General features: G+C 41.9%; 2 protein-coding genes across 2 annotated transcripts; one reads left to right on the forward strand and one right to left on the reverse strand.

The window, feature by feature from the left end:
• On the forward strand, window positions 1–6,211 carry LOC102711436 (E3 ubiquitin-protein ligase SINAT5). Its single transcript, XM_006655063.3, has 3 exons — window positions 1–499; window positions 5,160–5,546; window positions 5,629–6,211. The coding sequence occupies exons 1-3, from the start codon at window positions 185–187 to the stop codon at window positions 5,986–5,988; spliced, it is 1,062 nt and encodes a 353-aa protein (XP_006655126.2). The 5' UTR covers window positions 1–184; the 3' UTR covers window positions 5,989–6,211.
• Window positions 6,212–9,391: 3,180 nt separating this feature from the next.
• On the reverse strand, window positions 9,392–10,842 carry LOC102707491. The gene has a single exon (XM_006654110.3). It carries the CDS (start codon window positions 10,697–10,699, stop codon window positions 9,980–9,982), a length of 720 nt encoding a protein of 239 aa, XP_006654173.2. The 5' UTR covers window positions 10,700–10,842; the 3' UTR covers window positions 9,392–9,979.
• Between the last annotated feature and the right edge of the window lie 3,378 nt (window positions 10,843–14,220).

The following is a 14,220-nucleotide window of genomic DNA, read 5'->3' on the forward strand; positions in this document are numbered from 1 at the left end:
ACAACGGAGACAAGAGAAAGAGAGGACGAGGGCACCACCACCTCCGCGTCGTCGTCGTCGCCGCCGCCGAAACGACCCGGCCCACCACGCCACGAACCCCGCGTGCCCCCCCCCCTCCTACCTGCGCGGCGCCGCGGCGGAGCAGGCAGCCGTGGGGCCGGGCGCGGCCGCGGGCGCGGGCGCGATGGACATGGACAGCGTGGAGTGCCTCTCCCTCCCCGACTCGTCCATGGACGTGGACGACGTCGACGGCGGCGGCCACCACCACGGAGGGCACCACCACGGCCTCCCGCCCCACCCCGCGCACCTCCCCGCCGTCGCCGTCGCCGTCGGCCCGGGGCGCGCGTTTCCCAAGGTGAACGTCGCGGGGGTGGTGGGCGCGGCGGGAGGTGTGGTCACGGGCGGTGGGGGAGCCGCCGGCGGCCCGCCGGCCACCAGCGTGCACGAGCTGCTCGAGTGCCCCGTCTGCACCAACTCCATGTTCCCGCCCATTCACCAGGTGGGTTCCGCTCCTCTCCGCATCCGGCGGGGTTTCCTTCGATTTAGGGGTGGGGGGACGTGTTCTCGTTCTGTGCGCGCCTGGATTTGGAATGGGTTTGCTCTTGGTTCAATGCGTGCGGATTTGTGGATTTCGATTTGCAGTGGCGGGATCTTTGTGGCAGCCGCTCGCATTTCGAATTAATTGGCGTGCGCCTTCGCCAATTCGGTGCCGCTCGAATTGGGGAATTCTCTCCTCTCAACGATTGGGTCATACGATTTGGGTAGTTTCAGGATGGTTGTTTGAATAAGGCGCATTTGGTTTAGTTCAACTCCAATTTCTTCAGCTAATTGGTGGTCTTTATCTGACATCCTTAATCATTTCAAATGGAACGTAATTTTCCGTTTTGGATCTGAATTTGCGCGTCGTAAGGTCCGCCGTCTTGCTTGCGCGCTGATTAATTTGGACCTGTTTGGCCATAATTTATTGCATTTTGTTGTTTCCCCAAGCTCCAAATGCCTTGGAATAGCGGCAAAGAATTGTCTCGTTGCATACTTGGTTGCTTGTTTGTGCCAATGTTCTTGTCTTGTTGTTAGTGATGGTTGATGCTTCTAATAACCGGGAGCTCGTTGAGATGCTCACGTGACTGATTGACCAGTCTTGCCACAAATGTGATACCACACAATTCATCCTATCGATGCTTTCATAGCTGACAGTGTAGACCGTGCATTAACAACAGGGAACATTCATATTGATGGAGGTGAGCTGGATTTCTAACTTCTAAAATAACAAGTTAACAACAGAAGATTTTGGTCTCTTAGAAACTTAGAAGTTCGAAGACTATCAAGATGGGTCGAGGAATGGAGTACAGTACTTGCGAGAGGTTTTTACAAGGTGGGGATGAAAATATCCCTGCATTCCCTGGATGGGGACAGCATTCCTGGGTCGAAGAACACTGCCTTTGACTCTGTTTCCTGAACGATTAGCATCTTCCATGCATAGTCATTCGCTTGCGTAATTGTTGTTATGATCGGTCCAACATTCATTTTAGCACACTTGATATGTTGGTTGTCCTCCTTGTTTCTTTAGGATGAACTTATTTAATTGATTAGTAACCATATTCTGTTTTTTCCAAGTTTGTCCTAGTGGGTGCAGTACTAATAGTATAGACTATGGTTTGTTAACTAACAGAAATAGCATCTAATACAAATGGAAGGAAGTGAAGTCACACAAATTTTCTGATCCTGTTCTTTCCACTGTAATTTGGATATAGCGCACTGGATTCATTTTCCTCAATGGGAAATACGTTCGTTTAGGGTTCCTCAATCTGACTTGTCTTTGCTATTTGTTCCATTTAATCTGAACTCTTCTTGCCTATGTGGACGAAGCATATCAATAAGCCATGATCTTCACTGGCCTTCTCCCTTGAGCCTGGTCGCCACCATGATCGTCTATACTGTGTCCTTTGTCCTTAAATCCAGATGCCTGCCATGGGATGTAGTCCTTGATGGCTCTGGTCTCCCGATTCATTTATAACTTTTTTTCTGTTACCAATGAAGTTTGGAGCTAGTAATTCAATGATATGGTTTAAATCAAGCTAAAAATACTGGAATGCAAAACAAATGCTAATTTTACTACTTACTTATAACTGCTAAATATATTAAATTGATGGATCCCCCCTCTTGTCGTGCCAGCTATGGTTCTAGCATGAGTCATCATTCAAGAAAACATCTCATTCTCTGACCCTCTCCTTTTTTCTATTAGTACATTTCATTCTTGTGTCACCTGAACATGTCACATAATCTTGTGTCTCATGGACATATCAGGTATGGTCCAAGGATTGAGAATTTGGGGCAGTGGAATATTATAAATTCCTATTAACTTTTTGCTTGATTTGAAAACACTCCCATGACGTTATTTGCAAACATTTAACCTCTTATAAAAATTGCAGTGGCTATTATATTGTGTCAATAACTAAAGAATGAGAGCCAACCATTTTACGCAATGTCTAAAGAACCATTGATCTTTATCTTCTGCCGCGGCATGGGAATCTTTCCGTGATTGCTTCTTCTCTGCTATGCGCACCCTCTCTTTGTCCTTGAACTATAGGTGACTGCCATGGCAACATGGACGAAACCCATACTATTGTTGGAAGAGGGAAAACAACGTTTCAAGGGATTGTGACAATGAAAGGAGCACCTCAGTGTGTCTAAATGTTAAAAACTCTGTTTATTACGTGGTAGATTGACACATAGAAGCAGCTACGTCGTCGGTACCGTAGCAGGTGCAGAGCTATGATGATGAAATGCTCCCCTAGAAGGCACTGATCATCTCCTACAACACTTAAGCCATGATGATCAGATGATGGTTGACTGTGAGGCAGATACTATATACAGCCTCAGCGTTGCTATGTTGTCCTGACATGATGCTGCTGGGCACACTGTCAAAATCGGCACTCTCCTTGTCATCAGGACACCACTGAGCTCAAGATGCAATCTACTTTTCAGACTACTCCAAATTGGAATCCTCGTTGCCTGACATTACGAAAACAGTGATGATTGACTCTACTAATACTACCAAGGTAGCATTCATTATATTTATCAGTTGGAATGGAGCTCTACCCACATGCTGGCCTACAACTACAAGTCTCTGAGGCATGGTTGGAGAATAGTAGAGTAGATAACTTTCTGTTTTCTTGATTGAACTGATTATATGCAGATGCCACAACTTCTTTTATGTAAGCACCTGCCACCTACTCACTTCCTAACAAAATAGCAACCACTAATGTACTATCTGTCTATGCCAACACCTACATGATAAGCCAAAAAAGTAGAAAAATCTCTATTTTATCTTCTGTTACTGCATGGGGTTCGATCACGTGACTGCTGCACACACTTTCTTCGTTCTTGGTGGCACGGTGCACGCCATATCACCACCCTGAATAGTTTTGTCCATTTTTTAATTATTGTAAGTAAATTTTGATTTTATTCCCTGATGATTGTTGGTAGTATACAATGTCTTATGGACAAATTGCATATTAAGACAGACGTGCAAGCTGTTATGGATGTAGGGTGTCTGTGAGAGCATGCACCTCACCTAGTATTTTTCAATTTTTAGTATGAGCTTTTGATTATGTGAAAAAAGCTAGCATTTCTTATCTAGTTTGTTCTGGATGTGTTTTGGTAGTGTTGTTATTATTTTGCATGCTTGGAATGTCAGAATTAGAAGTATGCTTGTGTGGAAGTATAATGATGGACAGTTCATCAACCGGCCATCAATTAAACAGCTAGTCTGAATATCCAATTACTACATTAAGTGGAATGGTGCACATTGCCCATATTATATACATGCACAACTGTGTCAGCTTATTTATCTTTTCTACCTGCATATAATTACATCTGCTAACTAGCTACAGTTTTATTAACTTCCTGGAGTTTATAGAGTTACTGATTTACCATGTGGTTCCACTAGTACCTCTTTGATCTGTGTTGACCAAAGCCACTGTAATGCTTGCAGAAGAATTAATGCCCTAATGATTGGTTTGGTCCTGCCAAAAAGTGTTAATAACAAATATCACTGAACATCCTCTTGAGTCTTTAACATGAATCAAGACTTGTGAGAGCCTTATGTTGATGCCCTGTTTCTAAACCATTATTTTAAAATTATGTAAAGACCTGGCAAATGTATTATTAATGGGTTCTTAATTTTACACGTCACTCCAAATTACCATATATTGAAAGGATTACAGCTGCCAGGTAGCTTGGATATTCATTTCTAGTTTTTTTTTTTCGTGGCATAGGGAATCGAGTATAAGTTAGGCCCCCTTTGATTCAAAGGAAATTCATAGGAATTTTATAGGATTTTATTCCTATTGGAATTTTTCCTATAAAGCCATTTGAATCAAAGGAATGAACCCTATGAAATCCTATGAAATTCCTATGGAATGCCTCTTCCTATACAAAATTTGGAGAAAATTTAACAAGAGTTAGAACCTCATGGAAAAACCCTATGAGTCTTTATCTCTCCTCAAATTTCTGTGTTTTTCCTGTGGTCTAATCAAACGGTTATTCCTACGTTTTTTCTGTGTTTTGCAATCCTTAGTTTTACACTTACATTCCTGTCAGAATCCTATGTTTTTCCTATTCCTCCGTTTTTTCATTTCTGTGATTTAAAGGGGCCCTTAATTTGTTGAGTTTTAGTATCAGCTAAGTGCCGATGCTCTTATTTATATATGCATTCAACAATTTATGTGGGGAATGATCATTATTATCTTTGATTACAATAGATAAATATGCTAGTACTCACAGATTCTCCTACATGCTGTGATTGTGTGATCTTTAATGTACAAGATATGTACAATCACTGTGCTAGGCACACAGAGATGAATTGACCTCTCTTTTTATTTAGAACTTTAGATCCTTCTACTGTCACACACTTTTACCTTTCTCTAAACTATTTGCACTTGTTCTGTATAGTGAGTCTTGGATATCCTTTGAATTGTTGGAAAACTATATTCCAAAGAAATTTCCAATTTCTTATGCTGCTGTTTAAGCATCTTTGTACAACAAAAATAACAATGAATGATCATGATTATATTGCACTAGAAATATTGGTCGTCATCTCATATGTACTGTTAGCATAGTTTCGTTACCTTGTTGTCACTAATTTTATCTTCTTGCAGTGCCAAAATGGACACACTTTATGTTCAACATGCAAAGCTAGAGTGCACAACCGGTGCCCTACCTGCAGACAAGAGCTCGGTGATATTAGGTGCTTGGCACTTGAGAAAGTAGCAGAATCACTCGAACTTCCCTGCAAATACTGCTCTTTAGGTTGCCCAGAAATTTTTCCATACTACAGCAAAATAAAGCATGAAGCACAGTGCAGCTTCAGGCCATATAACTGCCCTTATGCTGGTTCTGAATGTGCTGTGGCTGGTGACATTCCTTTCCTTGTTGCACATTTGAGGGATGATCACAAAGTTGATATGCATAGTGGTTGCACATTCAACCACAGATATGTCAAATCTAATCCACGCGAGGTTGAGAATGCAACCTGGATGCTAACAGTAAGTACTATAATAGCTAATAGTATCCATTTTCAGATACCTGTTTGCTATCATTGTTCTCATGATCTTTCCTCTGAATCAGGTGTTCCACTGTTTCGGGCAGTATTTCTGCCTGCATTTTGAGGCCTTCCAGCTTGGAATGGCACCAGTCTATATGGCCTTCCTCCGTTTCATGGGGGATGAGAACGAAGCAAGAAACTATACATACAGCCTTGAGGTCGGTGGCAACGGCAGGAAGATGGTATGGGAAGGCACCCCTAGGAGCATCCGTGACAGCCACCGGAAGGTCCGGGACAGCCATGACGGCCTCATCATCCAGAGAAACATGGCGCTGTTCTTCTCCGGGGGCGACAGGAAGGAGCTGAAGCTGCGGGTAACCGGCCGGATCTGGAAAGAGCAGACGAACCCGGATGGGGCCTGCATACCGAACCTTTGTAGCTGATCATGAGCAAGCAACGACAGATGAAACGGTTTGTGCTATTTGGCTGGCTTGTTATTTTCATCCATTGCCATGTCCTATTTTCGATAGTCCAGTGATTGTTCCAGTGTTGCATGTTAAGAAGCATATTTTAGAGGCGTAAAACGTTACTGTAAAGTAATATTGTGTATATCGAATTCAAGAGATCTCACAAGTTGGCCAATAAACGTCTGTCATCCATCTGCTATCTCTTTTTCTTGCTTTCTTTAGGAAGACAAAGAGGACAGGTTTTTTCAGATTCATGCCTTCAATACCACTGAATTTTTGTAAAAATCCCTGATGCCTGTCTTGCAAGGTTGTTGGTCTAAAAATAACCTTGCACAAGGAAAAAGCTGGAAGTCTAGAATACTCCAATAGGAACAAAAGCATTGCCATATGGGCCTATCCATATGACCATATCCCAAAATCTGAAGTGTGGTGTGGCTTTTGAACACTGTCCAACCAAAAAGTTCAGAAGCCAGTATCTGTAGCACAATGTCCACCAGATGTATGTGGATAGATATGCACCCCTGCAGGAGCAGCCAAGATTCGGTGCACTAGAGGGTATTCAGAGTTGAGAGTTGCAGTCATTGTCCTCTACGGCAAACTGCTCCGCTGCTGACTGCATGCAGTGGTGACACAGCGCGGTAGTTAGTACGTACTGTAGTACACTACGGACGGTTGGTAGTAGTAGTAGTACTGGGGTATTTTGCCTTACAAGAAAAGGTAATACTCCGTAGTAATAGTAGTAGTTTTGTTCGTATCAGTGATCAGGGACCCGTGTGTAGCTTCGTTTGTCAGTGACCACTGACCAGCGGTGGGTGGCAGACATGCACAGGTGGGATGCCTTTGTTGTTTTGCCCTCGGTGTCGGGGAACCGCACACGTTCACGTCTTGTGCGCAAGCCTTGGACTATATGTGTGTTTGGTTGCATGGTGATTGTAACCAGGCTAACTAAATATACATGTATGCTAGGTTGAGCAAGGATACGAGTACATAACAGTGGGGTGTTTGGTTGCTTGATATTATGAGCCTGTATTTATCAGGATATTATTTGGTTGATCGTATTGGAATTGTTGCATGAGTAGTTTTAAAGTGAAAAAAAATACAAAGAAAGTTTTACAAATACTTAATATATATTTTTTACCATATTAATCCTTAATATAGCCTAACATACACTAAAATTAGTTAAACAATACTAATGACCTTATAATTATACCACCGGCCTCTCTTGGGCCTGGCTCGTCGGAAACGGAACTCATCCTCGTTTTTGCGGAACCAGGCCAAGCAATGCCTCATGAATTCAACCAGCTAGGATACAACAGGACTACAGCTAACCCAAACAAACCAAACCTGTATTAGTTAGATCTGTCTCCGCTGGTGTACACCCAACCAAACACCCCCATAGGATTAATTAATAGATAAATCTATATAAGATTAAATAATCTTACAGAAACGCTAATTATTAATACAACAGTAATAATAATTCAGCCTATGGAGTGATATGTCCTATGCCGATATTCAAATGGTATGCTTATAAATATATGTGATACTTCTACTTTGAAGTGGACTAATGATTTACATGTTAGAAATATTGTTAAAAACAGAGGTAAACAAAATTAACTTATAAGAGGCTAAGGTTGTAATTGTCTCCTAAAAAGTTCTCTACGTACAAACATGAAAAGACGTCATAGGCAATAGGCCTTCTATGCACTAAGTTGTAAAATAGGATGGGTCTAGGCCACATGAGATCATTTCTATCGTCGTGGTCAACTCATCCAAATCCGTTGAGCTTATGCAAGATTGATGATGAAGGCTAATGAGCCCCATCACTCCAAGACGGTCAATATGTTTAGCTTAGGCAATTCATACTAAGACCATGCGCCACATTTCTCCCATGCCAACACTGGTAAGATCTTGTACCTTTTATTACTCTGATCTGGCTACCAATGAGCTTGACGCTTGGCTGAAACTATTTAATTTTTCGTGATTATATGTCAGATGCATACGGGCACACACCACTATACGGGCAACACTACAATTATACACCAATGTGCACCCTAAAACATGCTCCAAGAGATTGGAACCAACGGCACATTCCTAATTTCACAAAATTTCTGTGAAAAAACCCACTTAAGCATGCTTAATATGGATGAGCACCGTGATTTAAAACTTGGTGATAGAGTCATGCACCAACGACTCTACCACCAAACCACATGTGTTTCTGCTAGAACTGTCTAGTTTGGGGTAGAAACTTTTAGGGATTCAGTTCAAAATTCCCCATATTAAATATGATCTTATGATATTTGATTGCCGTGATTTTGAATAAGAACGTTTCTCAAGTTCTTTGAATTTGTTTGAAATCTCATCTCTAAAAGTTTATGTATAATGTTTCCATATATAAAAATTATATGCAGAAATTTCATTTATCAAAGCTAGGGATGCTGTGCGAAATACAAAGCGAAAATGGTGCTAAAAAAGGAAAAACAAATATCGTTGGGTTTAATATGAAAGAAAAATGGGATGGATTCACACAGACGGCAGACGGCATGGGTGCTTTCGCGTATTGGACTTCCCATGCAAAATATGCGGTTCGAGAAAGTAATCTTCGGGGAAAAAAAACCCTAACTGGTAAAAGCAGAAGAAAAAACTTAGAGCTTGGGTGGTGATCGATTGACTTCTTTGAGTGAGAAAACAAAATGCCATATTTACAAACATATATGAATAAAAATTTTATTTACGTATTTTTATTGATCTAAAAGCCATGGCTGCAAAATAAACTAAGATAAAAATATTTCAAAATCAACTTAAATTTAAATTTAAGATTGTAGTTTAAATTTTGGCTTATAAATATATAAAAAAAAGGAAAAGATGAAACCGTGGATCATTCGGTAGAATTACTAGAGTAAACGAAGTTGAGAAAGAAACGATTGGTCGCACGTGCTTTCATGACTGACAATAATAGTGAGTAGTGATCACCTACACCAAGTGAGTGACCAGCAATGCACTAAGTGGGTGTTTTGGATCCACCGATTTTTTTTACTTATCACATTGGATATTTAGATATTAATTATAAATATTAAATATAGATCGATAATAAAACTAATTGTATAAATAGACTATTTCATTAGATAATTTTTTGTCTAATTAATCAATGATTAGCAAATGTTTACTATAGCGTCACATTCGTTAATGATGGACTAATTAGGTTCAATAAATTTATCTCGTGAAGTAGTCTAGAGTATGAGACGTGTTTTATTAATAACTTATATTTATTATTTCTAATTAATATCTAAACATTCTATTTAACCGTGACTAAAAAACTGGAGGTATCAAAAAGGGTCTAACTACTCCCTCGTCCGTTCCTATTATCCTAATCTCAAGATCCAACAATTATGCTCACCAAACACTTCAGGCTACAGTAAATTACAGCAAACTGCCGCAAGACATGGGTAAATGTCCAATCTTGTCCCATAAATGTCAGCTCAATCTGGAGAATATGCTCCCTCTGAAGAACATTTCAACTTGCATTTGTGAGAATATTTCAAGTTGCATTCACAGGCATCTAAGTGGAACTGATTCTGATGCAAATGTCAGTTATTAGGCAAGAATGGGAATACACGGCAAATGAAAAACAGAATTTTGATAGTACATAAGTAATTTATTTGCTGTAATTTCCTCACTGTGCTTGCTTAGCAGAACAAATTGTCCAATTGAACATCTCAAGAACCAAATCTTTCTTTGGCCTGGACTCTGAAAACACCTAGAAATCTATTAAGATTACAACAAGACTGCAGAAATCTAGCAAAGATGATAAAAATTCAGAGAAGTTACACTATCCAGAAACCACAGGAAAAAAATTCTAAATTACAAATCAGACAAACTTATCTTACAAATTTGACGGGAATCCATTCAATAAATTGGGAGGGCATCACCAAGACAAGGGCCATTGCAGGGAGTCAGATCTTGGGCCTGGTCAGCACCGGAAGCCGAGCACGCGGCCGTCCGCCGGCGAGACGCCGATGCGGCACACCTTGGCGGCGACGACGTGGTGGGTGAACACCCGGAGGATGGTCACCTTCCCTTTCACCACAAGCAGCGAGTCCACCTCCATCACCGGCGGGGCCACCGCCTGCTGCGGCAGAGGCTGCGGCTGCGGCTGCTGTTGCTGCAGCGCCAGCGCGCCGACCGCCGCTGGGGATGGGCCGGAGGCGGGGACGGTGATGGTCTGCGCCGGGGAGGAGGAAGCCGCGGAGGAAGAGGAGGAGGCGACGGCGAAGGCCGGGACGGTAAAGCTGGTGGCCATGTACTGCGTGCGGCCGCCGTCGATCTGCCCCGCGGGGATGTACATCGAGCCGACCTCCCCGCCGGCGTAGGCGACGCGGAGGGAGCTGTCGTAGTGCGCGAGCGGCGAGCGGTTGGGGTTGCGGACGGAGGCCAGCTGCTGGAACGTGAAGGCGACGGTGCCGTTCGCCGTGGCGAACGACGGGAGCTGCACCGCCGTCACGGCGATGGCCGGCGCCTGCGGCCGGTAGAGCAGGAACAGCGCCGCCGCTGCCCCACCCACCGCCAGCAGGATGAACAGCGCCGCCACGGCGCAGGACGCCACCACGGAGGACGACGAGGACGCCGGGCGATAGGCGGGCCCGGCGCCCGCGGCGGCGTAGTACCGCAGTGGCTCCGGCGATCTGGCCATGGCGCGGTGTGCGGGGCGAATCTTGGCGGCGAGGCGAGGCAAGGCGAGGGGAGTGGGAGGGTAGTCAGTAGTCAGCTAAAGCGCAGCGTTTTCACACGACACGAGCGCAGCGAGCTTGGCGTGTTTTCATGTTACCGCATTGTTTAGGTTGGCTGAACAGGTCTGCTAGTCGTGTCCTTTTTGACTCGAGTTGACTTGGATTGAAACTTCACATTTGCTATCCATTAAGCTGGTGTTTACGGTGCGAAAATTTTTGGGAGAAGTGTCACGTCAAATGTTTGACCGGATGTCAGAAGGGTTTTCGGACACGAATGAAAAAACGAATTTCACGGCTATCCTAGAAACCGCGAGACGAATCTTTTGAGCCTAATTAATCCGTCATTAGCACATGTTGGTTACTGTAGCATTTATGGCTAAGATTCGTCTCAAGATTTCTTCCATAACTGTGCAATTAGTTTTTTGGTTTATCTATGTTTAATACTTTATTTAGGTGTCCAAAAATTCTATGTAATGTTTTTGGAGAAAAATTTTGGAAACTAAACAAGACCTAAATGTTTGATTTTGAGATCAGCCATCAAACACGCGCATGTGGGCTGCGCAGTGAATGGGATGGGCTCGGGGAGGCGGGCTTATGTGGGCTTTTTTTGGACCGGCGGGGGCGGGGCAAGTTAGTTTTTTTGGACCGGTTTTTTTAGATGGGCCAATTTTTTCTAGATCGGTTTTTTGTTTGATTTTTTAAGGGAGGCCTGGAACGTTCGATGGGGGAGGGCTACTCTACTTGTTTTTTTTTTCAACGGGGCCCTGAATGACTGAACGTTTTGGCAGGGATTCTTATTACTGAATCCGTCTCAAATCCTTTCCAAAGATTAGATTCTGTCGGGATGTTGGTTGGTGTGCCATACTTTGGATGGGAGAGGGGATGATTTTTGTACTTGTGTTGGCGACGAAACCAGCGGCAACGTCTCTTTTGCTTCTCTCCCTCGGCAGAGTGTTGCTCGTGGAGCTCTCTCCGAGGTTCGTGGATGGGGAGAGGGGTGGTGGGGAAGGGGGGCGAGGCGAAGCTAGCTTTTCTAGCAACCCCCGTGTCTGGCGGTCCGGAGACTGGTCGGAGTGGAAGAGGACGGAGGCATCACGGTGCTGGTCAAGACAAGTTCAGCTAGATCTGAGCACGACAAACATTGCCGGTGGTTAGTTTTTTTTGTTTCGTGGCTCATGTATTTTCGTTTGTGTATTTTTTTTACACTTGTTTTGGTTTTGGACAATTGGGTTTTGGAGAAATTGATAAGGTAGGAATAGCAACGACGAATCACACGAAAAGCGAGGTGATTTTTTTTTTCAGATTTTGTTTGGTTCGACACATTTATTTTCACCGTGCTTCATGTTGGTAGTTAAAAGTTTTCTTCTCGATATTTGCGTGGGTACACGATTTTTTCTCCTGTTTTGAATATTGAAAGCAGGACCTGTAGTATCTATAGTTCGTAAGCATTTTTTCCAGTGTACACAAAAGTGCATGATGATTATAAATCAACAACATTCATTATTTCTAGAAAGCATTTTCTATACTATCCATGATGGACATATGAAGGCCTTGATCCTAGTATTTGTATATTTACTTCTTGCATGTCTTTGGATGAATAGACACCAGTTATAGATGAAATACACAAAACACCGTATTTTTCTTGTCACCCACATCAACTGAAAATATCTCACATTGTACAAGTTATGATGTCTTATAAATCCTTTCCACAGATGTTCAAACTCAATCTTAGTTTGTGAATTTGTGATAATATCATAAAAATTTAGGTATTTTTCATCTTTACCATTAAAATTCTTACCACTCCCTTTCATTTCTCAAAACAGTAAATAATCAATTTCTATGTTTTGTTTGTGGAAACATGGTTTTGATTGTTGACTTCATAGCTAGATCTTGGTCTGTAATAATTTTGAGAGGAGCTTTGCCACCCATAAAATCAAGAAAAGTGCCAAACAACCACTCAAATGTCTCTATTTTTTGTATCATGTAGAAAAGCATAACCAAACAAACAATTATCTTCATGCCTAGTAATGCCAACAAAAGGTGCGAACTGCTTATAAGACAAAATTTGAATTTTTGAATTTAATTTTGGGCTTGATTTTGTGGTTTTTTCATCGTGTTTTGTTATAACTTTCGCTTTTGAATCACTATGGACACATATATAAAAGTTTAACGTGTAAATTATTTTTCGTTTACAAAAACGCATTTTCGCTTTTTCTTGTAAAAAGCGAAACGATGGGAGCCAATAAGTGTGCTCTCATACCCTACAAATTATTCCATCTTTTGAATCATAACAATACTTAAACTTTGTTAAGAATCGCTAGTCAAAAAATCAAACTGAATTTAAATGCGGATATTAAATTACGAAAATTAAATGCATAAATTAAAACGAAAGAGACTAGGTGCCAAAGTAAACTTTATGTTTTATTAAGTAGAAATGATTTATATAACTTGTTTCCAAGCTAACATAATTCACAAGTGAACCAAAGATCTTTCCTCTAAATCTAGTTCATCTCTCACAAATTCTCTCAACTAAACTTAGGAGAAAAATCCTCACCAGCTCTCTTAATTTTTCTCTTCAATTTTTTGTATACCCTAAGCCTCACCCCTATTTATAGGGTGAAGAGCCCATGCAAAAGGTCTAAAACACCCTTAGGGTGCAATCCAACTTAGGCTATTTTTAGCTCTTAGATCTCACCTCAATGACTGTCATGAAATGAAGCCGCATCATAAGCTACCGTTGACATGAAAATGTGATCAATGTGTCACATACAAAGGACTGGGAATCACTTCTCAGAACGTTCTAGTGTAGGACTTAAATTCTCAAAAACGGGTGTGCTAGTCAGTTTGATCCTGTAACCGACAAGATATAAACATGTAAAGCAGTTAAACCTAAACCGCTATCGGCCAGACAGCCGATACGGCTTTAGGATCCTTGCCGATGTGTCAAAGAATCAACTTTACATGAATTTCATGATAATATGTGAAAATATGCTCTATCGGCTGAATTATGAGTACGATAATCACCAAATAACTCGATCAACCAACTTTTCTCAAAAGATCGGACTTAACGGAGACAGTTTTGAGATTAGTCAGTCGATCGGACCGATCTGGCACTTATCACACGTGCAATCAGCAGCCGATAGGACACTAAACATGTAGTTCGAAGTAAAACTGGATTGTTATGCTAATTACTAACACAAAACATTGATAGCCGAACACATATATGCTCACGCTAGACCTAGAAGATCAGACCAAACCAAGACAGTTCAAATCTAAACATAACCATGCATGAAATCAACATAACATTGCGATGTATAAGTGACTAAATACCAAACCAGCGTAATCCATCAATCTGTGTACTAATCTTAGCCGATCGGACAAGCTTCTATAGCCTGATTGAACCAAACTTACATAGACCAGACCCAACCGAGACAGTATGCAGTCAGGCTCGATATAACTATAGAAGACATGAAGATCCACGAGC

The sequence above is a fragment of the Oryza brachyantha genome, chromosome 5, assembly GCF_000231095.2.
Source record: "Oryza brachyantha chromosome 5, ObraRS2, whole genome shotgun sequence".
Lineage (NCBI taxonomy): Eukaryota > Viridiplantae > Streptophyta > Magnoliopsida > Poales > Poaceae > Oryza > Oryza brachyantha.